Here is a 20084-nt window from a genome sequence, read left to right as displayed (position 1 = left end):
CTAAAGAAAGCTAACAAATCAAAAGATAACAAACAAACTATTTGACTACTAATTCATAATTAACTAACTATTAATTAACCTTACAAATGTTGCCTTCTTGGTTCACCATGATCCGTCATCGAGGAAATCATGAAGCCAAATGGAAATTGTTAGGGGCAAAATAAGACTTTAAGTCAGCAAAGTTGAATACCATATTGGTAATTCAATACGTTATTGAAACTATACTTTTCCAACATCTAAGTAGCCACAGGGAATCTAGCTTTTCACAGATGAATCATAATTAGATCTCCTTCTTCAAAATCCACTGACCAGCGAGACTTGTCTTTAGCTTCTTTACCAGACAAAGTAGTCTTCTTCAGATGATCAAGGACTTCTCGATGAAGCTCTTTAATTCTTTCAGCCATATTTTCAACATCCACAAAGGAAGGTAGATTAGCAATGTACACTACTTCAAAAGGACATCTTCCAATATATCTATTCTTCATGTTATAGTCATGTGGATCTCCTCTTACTCCATATCGATTGTCTCGTCTCATTCTATAGTCAACAAAGTCATTTTCTTGGTCTTCCACACTTGAAGAATCCCATTCTTGGAAATATTACCATCGTTCTTGGAAATTGAGTCAAGGTTCTTGGTGTTCTTGGAGTTGTCTTCGATGAAAATGTTTGCCTTTGTCCTCTTTCTTGCATAGGTTCTTGATGATTTCAAGCATATTTTGGCTGCGCCATGCCGCTATTTCCTCTCTTTCCCCATTATTGAACAAAACGAGAATGTTTGCAAATTTTGAGAAGGCACTGTCATATTTTCAATCCTTCTTGTGAGGGTTTTCGTAGCTTCTTGCATCATATTCATCTTATTATGAAGATCTCCCAAAGAATTTTCAACAGACAATAAACATACCGTTGATAATGTTGGAGAGAGGGTAGGGGTTTCTTCCACCTCTTGGTCGGCCATCGGTCCAATGAAACTTGTAGCTTTGATACCAATTTTTAGAAATGAATCAAACGAACCTTTACCTCTAAATGAGGGAAAATGACCTTTATTTATAGGAGAAATTTAAGTATAAGTTTGTTAAAGAATGCTAACAAATCAAAAAATAACAAACGATTCAACAACTAATTATTTAACTAACTAACTATTAGTTAACCCTACAAAGGTATTCTCCATACGCCACTAACACAGCCTCCACCAATTCTTTCTTCCTCTCACTCTCATATTCATCTTCCTTCATTCATGGCTTCCTCAAATAATTTTCTTGTCAACCCCTGACCCTTGCCAGATCTAGTAGTGTGGATCTGGATGAACATATATGGGTGGTGAACACATTTCAGATGTCGGATCTAAGATGAAACAACGCGAGGCTTATGAATCAGAACTATTTAATGTGGGGTATGAAGTTGCAGAGCTCCACGAACAGACGTCCATGAACGGATTGATTTATCGAAGATTTTGAATTTTAAGCCAAAATACGGAATCTATAAAAAAGAAAATTTGTAATTCAAGGAAAAATATCCTTCATAAAAAAAATTCATAAAACTAAGGGAATGATATTGTGACAAATCTTTCATTAATCTAATAGAAATTGAATTTAATAAATGTCATTTTAAAAAGACAAGAATAGACTGATAAGAATAAGAAAGCCAAAAATTTCTCATTAAAATAATTCAAATTTTTAGAACGTGTGGAGAGAATTTTGTGAGTATTTATTTATTATCCCTTTCATTGTTAGAGCTGATACTAAATCAGGCCCTTGCCAATGGGCTGTTTAATCTTTGAAATCTCAAACCATAGACCCAGCATTGAAGCTCACAAATCCATTGGTTTTTGAAGCCCAAAGGCACCAGCGACGATCATCGCTGTCGGGGCACAACAACCAAAAACGCCCTGGTCTATTCCATCATCTTGATAAGCTTTTCGCCATTTCTGAAAATTCTACGCCATGGGGGTGGCTTAAATTGACTCAGCCGCCTGTTTGATTGTTCAATTGGATGGTTTCGGGCCTTAGAGCTTTCCACAGAAGACGAGGGCTTCAGCTTTCAATTGGGTGAGTTTTCTCCATCATTTTGTCTTCACTTCTTTCTTCTAATACTGTTTACATGAGTTTCAAATAGTTCTAAGATGTGTTGAGGACTTGAAAATCCAGTTTAGTTTGTCTTCCTCTGGAAAATCATCCTTGGAATTTTGTTTCATTCGTACAGTGAGAATTTAGCTGTGTGAGTGTTTGAAAATGGGGTCTTATTTCTTCCTCAATTGGCTGTTGGATGCTGTTTTTTTATGCCTTTATGCAAGGTTGTTTTTCATGGGAGGAGTATTTAAACCATCTTCCATCGAATTTGAGAAAATTTTGCCACTGTGAACATAGGGAAGATGACCCTGATTGGGCTTTGAAAATTTTAGTTTAACCCATGGTTTCACTTGTACCATCCTATACATTGATGCTGAAGCTTTTTCTTGTCTGTCAATCAAGTGTTCAATCACACCTAACTTTAATAAACTGTATGGACTTTAGATATGATTTATGGAACAAACTGAATTCCATTTATCTTTTTGTTTTGGTACCATATCACAGCACTATTAAACAAGACTAACTTCAGTTTATTAGATAGATTAAATCCTAGTTTGAGTCATAAACTTCCACAGTTATTTTGTGTTGGCCAATGAATTTTCAGATATCATATATCTTAGTCCCTCAACTTTCAATTGCTTTGTTGTAGTCTCTAAACTATGCATTGGAAACTATTTTAGTCCATATAATTAAATTTCTATTAATTACTTATCAAAACTCATATTTATTTGGAACCTGAACAGCAAACATCTAACCGAATATATGTAGCTTCAAACATTTGCCTTTACGAACATCAATTGGTAATGTGCTTCCAATAAGTTTCTATTAACTAATTTTTTTTAATATTAACCGTAGAAGATAAAAATAAAACAGCATATTTGAATGTCCAAAACCAAATTAGATTTAAGACTATTAGGATTTTAACATAACTTGAGAAAGTAAATAGAACTTGCATAATCTCATTAAAGTGGAAGCAAGTTGTTAAATAGTACATCCAAATACAGGGGAAGTAACAATGTAAAAGACTAACTAACTAACTAATTAGTAATTACATTTAGTATAATAAACTCTATTAAAACATTTGGAAATTCATTCTTTTAACAACAATAATGATTATTTTCATCCCCAATCTTCTCTTGCTTTGCTTCTAAAACTTTCATCTCTCCTTGAAAGAAGGAAATGTAATATTTACACTTTTCTGATATTTCTGTAAAAGTTACTTCAAAACTATATCTTACCTGTTGACATATCCTTGCCAGCAGTGGAAGGCATGGCAGCTCCAGCAACAGCAGATGTTTGTGATGCAAATGCAGCACATGTCACAAATGGTGATCTCCGAGTACTGCAACCGAAATTTGATATTTACGGGCAACGGCGAGCATTTTCGGGACAGATAGTGACAGTCAAGGTATTTGAAGACAATGTTTTGGTAAGACAGCTTCTTGAAACCAAAGGTGAGGGGAGGGTTCTTGTGATAGATGGGAATGGAAGTAGGAGATGTGCATTGTTGGGAGGTAATCTTGGGCAGTTATCTCATAACAATGGGTGGGCTGGGATTGTCGTAAATGGTTGTATAAGAGATGTCGATGAGATCAATAATTGTGATATTGGTGTGAGAGCATTAGGGACCAATCCATTGAAGTCAAACAAGAAAGGGATGGGAGAAAAGCATGTAGTTCTTGAAATTGGTGGCACTTTGATTCATGAAGGAGAGTGGCTGTATGCTGATAGTGATGGCATTTTAGTGTCCAAATTTGAGTTGTCTGTATGAATAGATAGCCTGATCGAGGAGCATAGGAAAACTCTCTATTGCTTGTTTTCAAGGCTTTCTTGGCTCTGGTTATTGAGTTCCTTCAAAGTGTATTGGATTAAGTTATGCTATCTCTTTCATTATATTCAATGTATTTGTGATTCTAAATGAAGGGGTGATTAGAAAGTCAATTGTTGGGTTCTTTGTTTTGGAAGCACTTATTAGAATGTTGTGTACGTTGTAGTTAAGATCTGAAAAGAAACCAAGGTCATGCATCTACTGTCTTTTGAGTTTATGAATTATTTTAAAATTTTTAAATAATGTTGTGATTTAATGTTGAAATTATGACTTGATTTTATTAAGAGGGAATTCTTACCCTATATTTGAGACTAGCTTTTGAATCATACTTTCTACCAACCCACAAGGTTTGCATAATTGCTTCTCTCTTTTTTTCCTCATAAATTCAAGATGACAGACTATGATTAAAATATAATTTTCATTGAGAATTTTTCATCAAGGCTGATGGAAAAAAAAAAGGTTAATTTATAAATTTAGTCTTTAAATTTTTCGGTATGTTTTAATTATGTGTTTGATGGGCTTTAAATTTTAAAAATGTCAAAAGGTTTCAAACTTTTAACTTTGTGTTTAATAGGTTAGTGGTATATTCAACTTTTTTTTCAAAAAAAAAAAAAAAAAAAAAAAAAAAAAACAATCAATGAATTTAGTATACAAAAATTTGAACTTTGTGTCCAATAGATCATTAAACTTTCAATTTTGTGTTCAATAGGTTTATGAATTTAAAAATGTCAAATAGGCCAATGATGTATTAATACACAAAATTAAAAATTTAATGCTAAGATACAAATTTTTAGATCATAATTATAAATTTAATGCCTCATTGGAGAAAATTGAAAGTTAAAGATACTTGGAAAATGTTTGGAAGTAATTCTCGAATGGTTAAAATCACTTATGTCATTTTCAAAGATACTCTAAAACATGTTTTTAATCATTCAAAAGTTAAAACCAATTTTGATAATATAAAAATTACATTTTAAAGTATAAAATTAAATATTAAATTAATTTTAAATAATTAAAGGCATATTAAAATAATTTTAAGTGATTAACATCGTATTTTAATATCATTTTATATATGACAAAAGTAAATTTAGCCATTTAAAAATTACTCACAAACATATACTTGGATAAGGCATAAAATTTTCGTTTTTTTCACGCAATCGCATTATTCGCCCATGATTAACCTTACGTTTTTTTTCCTGATGCAAAAACCTTACGTTTTAACCTTTAAAAATTTATTTAATAAAAAATCAGTTTTCTAAATCTTATCCAATTTTTTTTTAAAAAAAAATTAAAAAAATCAATTTTTTCTTTTGTAAATTTCAGTAGCTAAATTATAGAAAATATCCTTGATAGGCACTTTATATTGAAAATACTCTTTCATCGATACTCTTATAATTAGTTTTTGGACAACTATTACTACTTTGTTTAAAAAAGTAACAATGAATTTTTAAAAGTCTCATTATTACTCTTAAATTTTGAAAAAAATTTAAAAAAAATACTTCTACCGTCAATATAGGATGAAAATCGTTGTTATATAGTTTAAAATATACCTATGAATTTTCAAAAGTTATTTTAATATTTTTAACATGTCGTATATATATATATATATAGATAATTGTTTTAAATGATAAAATTATTGAAAATATTTTCAAATATAATAAAAATGTCATTTTCTATCAATGATAAATCATGATAGTCATCTATCACTGACACTAATAGATTAGATTGCAATTAATGTCTATTTCGATCTATCACAGATAGATAGTGACATTTTGTTATATTTGTAAATAAATTAACTCATTTTTCTTTATTTGAAAACAACTCGTATATACTCTTATCATTAGTATCTAGAATCATTACCTCCTTCTTCCATTTTCTAACTCTCACTCTCATCTACTTCAATCCATGGCATAATACTTTTTTTTTTCCTCTCTCTATTTTCTTGAATACTCTCCTACTATTCTTCTTCCATTTCTCAATCTCTAAAATTACCCCTTTTAATCAAGGTATATAACTACAACAAGAAAAAAGAATTACAAAACCACTGAAGAACATTAGGACTTAACTACTTTAACAAAGTTGTACATTAAATTAATTCATTTGTAGTTCACAAATAAAGAGGTGTTGATGGTAATTCTCAAATATCGCAGAACAAAATTTGATACGGTGAAATAAAATGCAATTGAAATAAAGATATAGGGAATAGGTTACCTACTCTTAACGGTCAATGCGAACCTTTATATTTCGAATTCTTTCACATTGAAAATTTAGATCATGATTTTGAAGATTACCAATTAGAGAAAAAGAAAGAAAACTTGTATACACTCCCAAATTCATAGCAATGAATATTTTTATTGATCTTTTTTTACGGTTCAAATTAGTCCCTTTTTTTGTGGTCACTTAAAAGGTTCTCCATGATTGAAGAAGGTATTCCTTTGTTGGTTATCTTTGTATTTGGCGATACATTGTTTTGCTAAATTTTGAGAAGAGATATTTATTTTGAGAATTTATATTTGGTGATTCATCATTTTCATGACTACGAAAAACTTGTATTTAAGAGAAAAAAATTCGTTAATAATTTTAAAAAATACATAAAACTTTATTTTTCTTCCTACCTAAAATGCCCCCATTACCTTTCTCTCTCTCTTACCTTTATTTGCATTGCCTATGATGCCATGGAATCTCAAAATTGTAGCATGGCTTAGTGAGTTCTTTTCCTTAAAACAAGAATACAATTGATCGAAGAGAATCAAACTTTAATATCGAGATTGAGATGGATAGTATAAATTTTATGTCATTTGAGTTATCTTCATATTAGTGAATTAATATGTCTGTCTAGAGAGATTACTGAACTAAACAAGAGAGAAATTTCCTAATTCCTTCAAACTTCTAGTAGAAAAGAACAGGAATTTTAATTCCTCTTCTGGATTTTAAACAACTCGCTATGTATCAACTCATATATATATATATATATCAGTCAATTTGAAAAAAATGTAAAAATGGAAGGGGCACTATTGAAACTTTTATAACACTGTTGAAAAATCGCCTAAATATTAGGAACAAATATATATGTATTATCTTAAATTTGATATTAAGTGTCTATTTAGTCCTTAATTTTTAAAAATAATTTTTAATTAAATTTCTAAATTTTCAATTTTTAGTATAATAAATCTTTTTTTATTAGTATCATTACTTAAAAGGTTGACATATAATAATAAATTGAAGTAATAAGTAATAATTTGTTACAGTGTAATAAATTGAAGAGTATACAGCTGGATAAAGAAAGAAGGTCCAAAAAAGTCAATGGAAACAAGAAAATACAAAATATTTTAAACTATACTTTTTTTTTTAATTTAAATCTTATTTCGATTCCTAAACTTTTTAAAATGTTTGTTTTAATCCCTAAATTTTTTTAAAAGTGCTTATCTAATTATATTTTTAGACGAGTAGACTATCAAATAAATTAACTACGCTAAAAAAATCTAGAATTTCAATTTTTGAAGGTGGCAAAAGGAGAGAATTTAAAAGACTTTTTTAGTTCAAAATTGTAATGGTTCACTATTTTGGCTTCATCTTGTTCAATTCATCTAGAACTTAGTTATCCACAAATACAAGTTCCTTCCCATTTTCGTTGAAGAGTTAACATAATTTAAGTGGTAGGGATGAAAATAAATACTTTTTAAAAGTTTAAGGATTCAAACCAATATTTTTTAAAGTTGACCAAAATAGAATAAAGTTCGGAACTAAAATAGAATTTAATTTTTTTTTTCCTACCACTCTTACTTTATCTAATTGGCATGCTTCCAAAATGTTTGTTCTTTTGCAACTTTCTGTCATTATTTCACTCAAACCACTCTAAACAATTTTCATAATTATGAAATATAAAGAATAAAACTATTTCACGAGCCGTTTTTTTTCTCTTTGAAATCAGGATAAAGAAAATCTTAATATTTAAAATTGTAGATGCTCGAAAATATAGTTATATCTTACTTCTTTAGATAATTATGTGTCTTACAAGAAAATTTATAAAGACATCCAAAAATATTAAGATAATCATATTTGTTTTCAAAGATTTCTAAATAAAAGTGCCTTGAAATGATTAATCATTTCAATCATATACTTCTATAATTAAATTTATAATTTCATTGTAGTGTCTTTAGTAATTTAATATTTTTTTGTTATGCGAATTCAGTTTATATCAAATTTATATGTTTTTTTTTTTTTTTTATAGAAAAAGTTTAATACATATTTGATTTGAAAATTTTGTGAGAGATTTGAAAATTAAATATTAAAGAAGACAATTTTATGGTCAGTAATATTTGTTTTAGTGAATTATGTATTATTGAAAAAGTATAATAAATTGACCATTTCATTTTACATTTTAATTAATTGAACATAAAAGGAGCTATATATTATATCATTTAAATAAGAGTTTACTGTATGTGTAAATGAATAACATAACAAATAGAGTTAATAGTATATGATTGTTTATTACTATATGAATATATCGATTTATTCTGATTATAGAATGCAAATAAAGAAGCTTGATATATATATCACACAAAAGAAAAATAAATAAAAAGAAAATGTTCTCAAAATGAAAATCTCCAAAAACCCATGTTTTACGATGGAATCCAAAATTTTTTAGATGCTAGGATATATTACCTTACTGCAAAACGAGCAAAGTGCTATAGATATTTGTCTCAGGTGATATAATGCAAATCTTGAATTTTCATGAAACAAACAACCTCTTACCCTTAATATTAACACAAAATTGGTGGTGAATAAAGTCCACAAGTTTTTTTAAAAACATATTAAATAGGTCAAAATTAGACACAAAATTAAAAGTGCAATGACTTATTAGATATCTAAGTGCAAAAAAATACAAATTCAAAACTTAATGACAAAAAAAATACCATCCTAAAAGTATTAAACTAAATATGTAATTCAATTGAGAAATTATATATAAAATAAAACATAACCATTCTTATAAAAAAAATAATTTAATAATGGTAAATTTGATCTATATAGATTGGGCAAAATTAAATTTAATTCCAATAATTTAATAAAAGGAGTGCTTATTTATAAAAAAGACTATCAAATTATAGAGATTATTTATGAAATTTTATCAAATTATAAGGAGTAAATTCAAACTTTTAAATTATAAACCCTAGATTTTGATAACTTTTTTAAACCATAAAAACCTAATTTATAATTTAACAAGAAAAATAAAATTAAGATGCATTTGTAATGTAAAACATTCGAAGTCCGAATAGTTTGAGAAAGTAGTTGTAAGAATGCAACATAGGTGACTGACTGTCACTGCGCGTGGGTGAACTATGTGGTGAACAGCACGCGTGGTCTTTTCCACGTGACGCGTTTACATGTGGCTGTTCATATAAGATTGGTGACAGTCCAGTGACGTTAGCAAGAAAGGACAAAGACTTGGTCGGAATTCCAAATTCCTTTTTTGACCGGGTCCGACCGTCTTGGTTGCCGACCGGCTACATAAAACAACACCAATACAACATATTTAATTTAATTAATTAATTATTAGTTTTTTTTTATTTTTAAACATAAAAAATTAAGAAAACTATATATATAATTTTAATCTTCTTTCATAGAGGTTGATAGAAGTCTATTAATATATCTTTTTTATTATCATTTTTATAAATAGCTTGAAATTTTTTTCAACGGTGTAAATTTTCATTTTTTTTTTGTTTCTTCTAAATTACTATCTTTAAGAAAAAGAAAAATTAAAAATTTATAGTGCATTTGATTTTAGTGTCTTTACCGGCTGTTTCCTTCTCCAGTTGAGGATGGCCTAAAACAAAATGCTCAACTTTGTTTATTTCAAACTTTTGATGGTGACTTGCTTTTATGGAATAAAGTGTTTTTATTTTCTTTCCTTCCCTGTCTCTCAATCATCGTAATGTACAAAAAAAAAAAAAAATAAATAATAAAATAAAATCAATTTATACCTTGAATTTTATGTTGTACCAATTTAAACTTTAAATTAATAAATACTATCAAAATCAAGTCCTTTTTTAAAAAAAGACTAGTATTTCTTATTAAAAATTTTGTTCCTATTTCACATTATTTTGTCCTAAAATTTTTAGGGAAAAAATATACCTTTCTTTTTAATTTTTTTTTTTTTTTACCATTTTTATCTTTATTTCTCTCTGATTTTTAATCTCTCTCTAATTTTCTCTCCATAAAGTTTTTATAATGTTTACCTCTCATTTCATTCTTTTTTTTTTTTAATATCATTTTCTCACTTTTTTTTTTCTCTCCAATAGTTTTTAACTATCTCTAGATTTTTCTCTCTCATTGTTAACTTTTTGTTCTCTCTATCTTCAAAATTTTGTTGCCTCTATTAAATTTATATCCTTTCTCTAACATTTTTTTTAGTATTATTCAGCTCTTTATTTTTCTCTCTTAAACTTTTGTTTTTCGGTATAAAATTTTCTCATCCTCTATTTTTTTTTTCCAATTTCAAATGTAATTTTTTTAGTATTATGATGATTCTGGAACTACCTTTGATAACAAACGTTATTCACTTAAACATAATTAAATTTCAATCATTTGCAAGAACAAATATTAACATGATTTTTCACATTTTTATTTTTTTCTTGGCAAAACATGTTTGGTAAAAATGTGATAAATCATGTTTTGAACCAAATATTGACATGATTTATTATATTGTTACAAAAACTAATCATAATTAAATATTTAGTTGAAAATATTTATTCTAAAAGTTAATCTTAAATAAAAATATTTTGGAAAAAAAAAAAGAAAGAAAAAGAAAGAAAATCACTTAATAAAAAGTGTAGAACCAAATATCAAACAACTACATTAAAAAAATTTGTTAATAAATCAATTTTGTTAAAATCACTATTTCTATAAACGCTCTCAAACATGTTCTTACACATGTTTCATTAAGAAAAACATCGTGTGAGATTATAACTTGTATCAATTAAACTCCTAATTTTTCATACATGTATCAATTTAGACTTCTAGTTAGGGATTTGTTTTGAGAAAGATTGATGCATAAATTCTAATTGTCCATTTTGTAAAAGCAACATTTGAAGAAGTTTTTGCACACTTGTGGGAATTGATGTAATCATAATGAAAGGTCCAAATTGATTTACTATTAAAAAAGATAGTTTACTTGATACAAATTATAAGTTTCACATAGTGTTTTGAAACAAAATATGAAACTATAAATTGATACATTTTTTAATATTCAAAATTTAAATTGTTACAGTAATTAGTTGAGAGTTATAATTGATATAGCCCACAAATTTTCGAGTTATAAATCGTTGAGGGTTGACCAAGGCAAGACCAAAATCCAAAAGATATTGAGAAATGGCATGGAGAGCATACGTCCAAAAAGGTAAATGTCAGTGCTTCGGGGTTTGGATCAATCAGTCGAGCCAATATAAATGTATACCAATTGGGAAATAAATGAGTCGAGCTGAACTAACATCCTACAACATCGAGCGTAAAAAATGTCTCTAACACCCCTGTCATCACATGCAACCGTTAGCGTGTATTAGAGAATTAATTTATAAAGTCCAGTTCAACTATCCAAAAGGATAGGGTAAATAATCTCAAAAGGAAAGATCCGACCTTACTCTTAATATTGATTTATGCATCAAAGTGTAGTATGTTCAGCACTATACCATGACAAGATTTCTTATGTAGGTCATTTCGAAGCATTTGGAGACCAGACTAAGAGAACAGATCAGAAATCAAGGCTATTAAACACCTATAACAAAATCTAATGTGAACGAGATCTGAATGCTAGCCATATGTTTTAGTGTCTAGTCATGTTAATATTAGTTGAGTGAATGAAATTATTTTTTTTTAAATTAAGTTTTAATTTCATCCGATTGAATTATATTTCAGTGTCTAATTTTGTTGAAAATTTGTAGAAAAATCTTGGTGTTCCCTTGACTTAAATCCTAAATGTAGGATTAGGATTTAGGGCTACACTTGAAATATAATTTTTTAATTTATAAATTCAACATATTTTGTAGTATAAAGTCATGAATTTAACGAAAAAACTAAATATAAAAAAGTTCATAACATTGTTGAATAAAAAACCAAATATATTATTATAAATTATTATTTAATGTCTCAAGTAGCTATGTTGTCCTAAAAAATGGACCTTGTGTTATTTTAGTTGACTTTTTTATTTTTCATTTTTTTAATTAAGTGATGTAGTTCTTTTAATTATTCATATATTTAATTTACTTTTATCATAATTCTATAATTTAAGTATGAACATGCCTGGATCAATTTATAGATTCAAAAACAATTTTTATCCGAATAAGTTTTATAAAAGTAACCCTTAGTTTGTACAACTTAGTTGATGTATTTTTAAATTTGAAACAATTTAATTATTAACTTGAATTTATAATAATCTACTCAAATTTTGTAACAATAAAATCTCTATCGTGAAAAAAAAAATTATATAAAAAAATGAATTGTCAAAATTTTCTTATATTAAATTAAAAGAAAAAGAAAATGACCTCAGACCAAAAAAACAATCAAACTCATAAAAATAATCTCCAAATAACACAACTCAAAGAAACAAATCCCAAAAAGAAGTGCATATGTGAATTCCCTCGCCACTTAGAATAGCGGAGGAGCACATCATATTGAATGATTTGACAAATCATATGAGAGGTGCAAGATATCACCATGGACATGAAGCTTAATACTTCTTTTAAAGATGATAGATAATTACAGACCAAGCTACTATCTAGATCTTGCATCACAAATGATTGTCTATCATAAAATGACAAATCTAGTCAAGTTTTCTGCCCTCAAGAGAGATCCTTATGAGAGCAATCACCCTTGAAAGAGGTACGAATAAGGTAAAAGGGATTAACCTAGAGATCTAACTAAATTATAGGGGATTAAGGGAACTCCTTATTAAGAATCATATTCGTCGAACCACTTCCTCATAGAGCAATCATCACTTATTGTGTGTAGTAAAATTTTTGTACGAATGACCCACTCCCAAGTGTCATAACCTTTAATGACTTGTCGCCTAAAAATAAATGAAAAGTAACCTTCTACTTACGTCAAAGAGTACTTACCAAATTTTATGTAGCATCGTGTGAGGGCGTCTCTCCTAGCCTGAAAGTCTGAAATTGTCATAGCCCTAACTCGATGTGTTGGGCTATTGTGGTTTTCATTTTTCTCATACTTTTGCCACTCAGCGTAGAACCCTGTTATCGCGATTTTTTGAATGTAGTCTTGTCGCAATTTTAAAAGATATCGTGGTTCTAAAATTAAATATCTAACAATATCTATAACATATCGAATATATCAAATAATACTAAAAAAACAAATAAAAAAAACAAAAAACAAAACAAACAAATAAAAGACATGATTTCACACAATATTAATGTCTTATAAACGAAAAATGTTGATTTCTATTAACAGAGGATACCACAATACAAAAAAAAAAAAAAAAAAAAAAAAAAAAAAAAAAAAATTACGTATAGACAAAGAAAATCAAACAATTGGAATCCAAAATACACAGCACAGTAAATGAGGGATTCATAAGACGAAGGCACTTGGGGAAAGACTAGTGAAGACAACTGATCAATCCGGAAGAAGAAGAAAAAACAAAAATGCAGAGGTAACGCGAATGGAAGTTTATGAAATGTTGAGGGTTGATGCTCTAAGAATCTTGTGGATCCTGTAGTTTTGTAATTGTAAATATCAAATGAATTTATTTAAATTTAATAACATATGAGATATTTAAATTTGCATTTAGTATCATAATCCACAAAACCATAAACTAACATTCAAGGTATCTTCTACTACTGAAACAATATGTAGAGACATATAGGTGGATCATGTTTAATATGATAAACCTGAAATGGTTTGTAGTAGATGTATAACTGGTGTATAAGAACTGGATACTTTTATCCTTGTGCACTACAAAATACGGTCCCGCTTTATAGAATGTTACAATTGTTGTCCATCTACATGTGAAGACACGTATGAAGCGGGGGGTGTTCTATACAGATAGAGTTCATATAAGATTGGATGAAATGAATAGTCTCATTATATGACATCTGTTAACAATAGAGACTTACATTTTACCATGATAACCAATAGGTGACATGACCTAAATCTTGAAGTGAGTTGTGAACTCATGCCTAATGAAGGCAGTCTTTGATTTGGTATGGGTGAGAGTGGTCAGCATTGTCGACTTAACAATCGTACCATGTTGGGATTTCGTTTGATTGGGCGAGCTGGGAACATATAGTTACACTAAGACAAAAATTATCAATCCCTAATGTCAGGGTAAAGTAAATAAATTGCTCCTTAAGGGCTGATTGCAGGACTTGAACAAATGTGCGTCATACCCTCTCCTTGCCTGAGAGGGGTTTGTCATTAGTTGGAATATGACTTATTGTTCATAGAGGAATCAGTGGTACTTAAAGAGTTAGATATAACTACATGGGGTAGAAACGGAATTTTGGCCACACCGTACTTAACGAGCAATCTGTGAAGGGTCATCGCCCTGTTAACTGGTTATTATTTAATGGAATAGAAAGTATATCCTGTTTGTGAAATAGTGGTAGATGTCAATTTTTAAGTGGAGTGACGACAGTTAATAGGATGTTGAAGTACTTTAGAAATTAAAGGAGCTTAATTAATTAATTCAAGTACCATTTGAGCTTCAATGCTAACAGGTTCAATAAGGTCCTCATTTATAGCTTACGTGGATTATTGAGGACTAATTTTGAAATTAATTTGAATTGTCAAATTAATTGAGGGAATTTAATTATATGTGATATAATTATAAATTTAAAATAAAAATTAATTGTATGTGATATAATAATATAATGTATTTCATACATTATAATATAAAAGGTTTATTTTAAAGTATTTGAATATGATTCAAATATTAATTATTTAGATGAAATTCATTAATAATTATATGTAATATAAATGTGATTTATAATTAAAATTTCATGCATTATTGAGAGAAATAAAAACCTATAAATTTACATTGTATTATGATAACAATATAAAATATTATTACGTTAATGTGTTATATTTGATATAATAATAGTTTAATATATATAATTTATGTAAGGTGGTTATTATAGTGTTATATATATAATAATATAATATAATAATAATTAATAATAATAATAAATAATAATAATAAATAATAATTTATTAAAAAATAAATGATTTTTTTAAAATCAATTTTAGAAGGGAGTTGTAACTCCCTACCCCTCTTTTCTCTCTAGTGGAAGACGTATAGGGGGTCGTTGTTCAGTTTTCACAATTTTTCATCTTCTTCATTAGAGAAGAATACAGAGATGGTCTCTGTGAATTTTTTCTAAGGCACACTCTCCCTGCAAGAAATTTCCTCTTCTGTACAACTCTCTCCCTCTTCCCAAAATAGAAGAGCATACTCCTCATGTAATTCTCATCCCTTAAGGAGAATACAGATGATGATTTTGTGGTGGTGGCCATCTTGGATTGCTATGTTCTTGCGAGTTTTTTGAATTGTACGGGACCGATCAAGGAGGAGATTCGTGAAGAAGTTGTTCTTCAAGGGTAAGTTTATTTCCTAACCCTTTTTCCTTTTATTCTAAAACACGCTGTAAATTATTCCGTATATATACATAATTTGTTTGTACTGTAATTTTAACTACTGTGAAAAACAAAATTGGAAACGATCAGCACTTCCGCATTGGACCTAATGGTTCCTTCAATGAATCTTTCGAGATTCTATTTAATTTTAAAATCGCGACAAAGCTACGCTAAAAAAAGGGGGGTTAATAGAGCACCCATGAGACTGATGACAAAAGTCTGAAAAAAAATGAAAATCGCCATAGTCCAACAGATCGGGTTGATGCTACAAATGCAGTAAATGATGTAAGTAGAAGATTACTTTTCCTTTTTTTTTTTTTTTTTGAGTCATTAAACGTTAAGGTGTCTGAGAGTGGATCATTCGTATAAAAATATTGTGGGTAAGACATGAAAATGAACTCCCTACTTGGGATTAATACAAAAATAAGATAAAAGACATTATCTAAAGATTTACCCAAATTATCCTAATCCTATCTACGTCAACCAACATATCTCAATTAGCTAGTTAAAGAGAATAAAAAATTGTCCTATACTCAATCCATCATTGCAAAGAACACACCAACACAAGGAATTTCAAAGTACAACAACTAGCCTACAAACCAAGAGAGGCCAAACCAGGACACCACAAGATGCTTAGGGCTCAAGGAATCTCACGTACATACGAGTGATAAGAGTTTAGAATGACAAAGAAGTTAGGTTACTTGTTCTAATGTGATGGTGTTGACATTCAACAAATGGAAGCAATCAGGATCTTAAGCACTCTAATTACATTAATTTGAGATATAAAGCATGCTTGTTTAGAAACTTAATAATAGAGTTTCAGTGAATATCTTTGAAGAACTCTAAATTAGTTTCAATCTTCAACTTGATTAGATTGTGGGATCCAAAATGGAAAAAAAAAAAAAAAAATTAAAAAGAGAATTTTAAGAGAGACGTTGAGTTTTGGCATGAAAATGGATGAAGAACTATTTCTTCCCAAAATTCCAGATTTTGCATGAATCCTTTTCTGAATCAAAACCTTCTTCTTTATGAAATCTCTTCATGCAATTGTAATTTATGAAATATTGACACCAAAACTAAAATAGGTGAGTGGGATTCAAGGAGTAAAAGTGGAAAACCCACTAAGTTTTTCAATTTTAAATTGATTTTCACTAAAATATATTAAAACTGAAAATTTAATTTTAAATTTAAAAAACATAATTTCTGGTTTCTGATTCTTAAATAAAATAAATCAAAAAATTAATTTTAAATAAAAATTAATTAATTAAATAATTTAATTATCAAAATAATTTAATATCAAATATTAAATTAATAAAGCACCTATCTTGGAAATGAATCCCTATTCATGTATATAATATTTAAATCAAAATGTTTAATTATATCATATATAATTAATAATTCCCTCAAATCGAATTTGAACATTTCAAATTTTCTCATCACACTATTCTAAGGTTTAGTCCGTTTATAAGCTAGTAGGAGAACCTAATGGACCTACAGATCATGAGCTCCAACGATTCAAGATTAATTGATTAAACCCTAAAACCTAATAGTTGCATTCTCCTCGCTGTATATGTACTTCTATCCACTTGATTTAACCATGATCGGTAAGTCAATCCTTCACAAGTTGTCCGTATTAATAGTTGGGTCAAAATTATCGTTTTATCACTGTAATACATCTTGTTCCTTAAGTCTCTACTGATCCACTAATGAACAATTGGTTTATGATCCTACCAATAAGTTGAGTCCCTCTCAGTCATAGAGAAGGCGGGACCCTAGTTCAAGACTAGGAGTCAGTACTTAAGGGAAGGGAATAACCTATCTACCATCACTGTGTTAATGGGTAGGAGAGTGAATTTCATCTTGTAGGACCATGTCTCTAGCTATCTACCGGGCCTTACCCCTAAAATGAGAGGCTTATTGAGCAGCGATGTTGGGTCAATCTCACCATTGCAGATTAAAGGATAATCTCGAATAAATAAAAGTTTAAGGTACCCAACCTTATCCTTATACTTATAGACAGTTTTGGCTATATACTCAAACTTGATCCACTTTTATGTCTCTATATAAAGTTTAAGTATTCATGCTATAGCTAGAGGTTCGCTAGTTTATTGGATTTAGGCTATTACAAGTGCAATTTACATGTTAAATAACAACTTTATTGAATAAACCTCAATAATTATTTTATTGCAAATGGAATATGTTTAACAAAATTACAAATTATGAATTTTAGGACATGCAATGGTACCTTGTAAACCGTTTCAGTTTTTTTTTTTTATTATTATTATTATTATTATTATTATTTTATTTAGGATTATACAATTGGAGGGAGGGGAGTATCTAATCAATTATATAAACATACATGCATGTTTATGAATTCGCATTATATCTCAAGAAATTTTTTTAGGACATTGAATAAATTAATTATAAATTTTAAAGTAAAAAGTCTAAATTGTTGCATATTATTAACTTTTATTTTAGAAAATGTAAAAAATCATTTGTTTTTTTTTTTTAAAAGACAAGTCAGCTATCTTCACTACATTAATGAAAAACGGGTAGTTTAGACCAAATAAACTATTTTCTCAAACTTCAAGAGTTAATATGTCCTCAAAAACGTATATGCTACTAAATACAAACTTTAGAGAGAAAATTTATATATTTTTTAATTACTTTTAGAATATTTTTTTAGTTTTAAAATTTTAGTTTGGTTTTTGAGAATATATTTAAAAAGTAGATAATTAAAAAAAAAAAAACTATGGATGAAATAATGTTTATAAAGTTAATCTTGAAAAACCGAAAAATAAAATAAAATAAAAAGCTTATTCTAACTTTTTGATTTTTTTTTTCATAGGTATTAATATTTAAAGGGCATTTTAATTATGTGTTGTTGTCCTCTCTTGTTGTCCCCTCCATTTGGCCTAAAAACAAAATATTCAAATTTGTTATTTCAAACTTTGGATGGTGACTTCCATTTATACAAGAAAAAAAAAAAGTATTTTAAAGTCATTTCTTTACATTTTACTTCCCGTTTACAATACTAACCAAACCGCAATTTCTTAATGTTATTCTAATATAATGTAATATAGATGAAATACATTTTCCGTCGTCATCGAGTGGCCGAAAATTTGAAAACTAAATTTATAAAGTAATTTTTTAAAAACATCGTTTACTAATCATCATTTCACGCGATTAATTTGAAACACTCTTTTTTATTAGTCATACTAGATAACAAGTAACTAGTATTAAAGTTTGAAAACTAGATTTTTAATTTTTTTTCTTTGAATAAATTAAAACCAACTTATCTTCCATAAGAAAAAAAATAAACTTAAAACCAACCTTAAAATTTTTTGTTTAAATTATTAAACTAACCTACTTTGGTTATATCTAACATCCTCTAGTAAAGTTGTAATGGTCGTAGGGCCAACCAGTGGGACTAAGGGCACATCCTATTCAATTATATATTTTTTTCCCCTTCAAAATTTAAGCATATTGATCATACAAAATACCATAATTGAAATATATATATATGTTATATTTTTGTTTTTCTTGTTTATTTGTTTTTTTCCATAAAAAATAAGCTATAATTTAGATGGTGTTTTATTTTTCTGATTCTTTTGAAAATAATTCTAACTAAAATGTGATCTCAATAATATTAATATTATTTCAAAATTAATTGGTATCATTAAATGCATGATAATTGACAAAAAAAAAAAAAAAAAAAACATTGTATGCTTTTTTTTATTTTTAAAAAATCTAATTAGAAAAAAAAATGAAGTTTAATTTAAATTATAAATATAATTTTATTAGGAGATTTTACGGATAATTCTAAAAGAGTTAAAATCTTTTTTGTCATTTTTAAAAATCAGATGAAACATGCTTTTTAATAGTGCAAAATCAATTTTACCACTTCATATATATATATATATTCTAATTTTTAAAAACACTCCTAAATCTTTCCACCCATAAACATTTATTTTTTTAAGTTCCTGTTTGGCTACTTGTAAAATATACCCAACATAATTAATTTGATCCATTTAATTAAAAAAATCAATTTTCGAAATAATTACTAACTCTATCCATCTTAAAAATTTAAACTTATTCAATTGAATAACTACGAGACAATATTTATTTAAAAATTTGACAATATCTGTCCCACTTGGCCTCTTGAAAATTCTATAAATTTAACAAAATGTGAAAAGAAAAAAAAAAAGATAAAGACAAATGAAGAGGGATTAGTTATAAGTTATAACACCCTCCCCATTTCAAAGCTAGAGCTTACAGGTGTTAGGTCATTGTGTAGTTGAAGACCTAAAGATCTATTACATTATATTTGTATTATTGACAATTTTTTTTAATTTAATTAAAAAAAGATATATTATTGCTGATTTTAAGGCACCAAATCAAACTCTATTATTGTCTATTCTGCAAAATAACCAATTATTGTAATAACTAGATTTAGAGTAGTGCTCATTTTCTCTCTCTCATTTTGATTTTGACCATACAGCTTAAATGTGTTAATGGAATTAGTATTAAAAAAAAAAATTAAAGTGTTA

At 28.0% G+C, this 20084-nt stretch overlaps 1 protein-coding gene across 2 annotated transcripts; it reads left to right on the top strand.

The window, feature by feature from the left end:
* Positions 1–1764: 1764 nt before the first annotated feature.
* On the top strand, positions 1765–4137 carry LOC120089761 (putative 4-hydroxy-4-methyl-2-oxoglutarate aldolase 3). Of its 2 annotated transcripts, none has more exons than XM_039047149.1 (2): positions 1765–2045; positions 3326–4137. In XM_039047149.1, exon 2 carries the CDS (start codon positions 3337–3339, stop codon positions 3835–3837), a length of 501 nt encoding a protein of 166 aa, XP_038903077.1. In that variant the 5' UTR covers positions 1765–2045; positions 3326–3336; the 3' UTR covers positions 3838–4137. The 2 variants fall into 2 exon arrangements, with proteins under 2 accessions (XP_038903077.1, XP_038903078.1); XM_039047150.1 differs by having other exon boundaries at positions 1766–2045; positions 3329–4137.
* Positions 4138–20084: the final 15947 nt, after the last annotated feature.

The sequence above is a fragment of the Benincasa hispida genome, chromosome 11, assembly GCF_009727055.1.
Source record: "Benincasa hispida cultivar B227 chromosome 11, ASM972705v1, whole genome shotgun sequence".
NCBI classification, from domain to species: Eukaryota; Viridiplantae; Streptophyta; class Magnoliopsida; order Cucurbitales; family Cucurbitaceae; genus Benincasa; species Benincasa hispida.
This window is presented reverse-complemented; position numbering and strand designations above follow the sequence as displayed.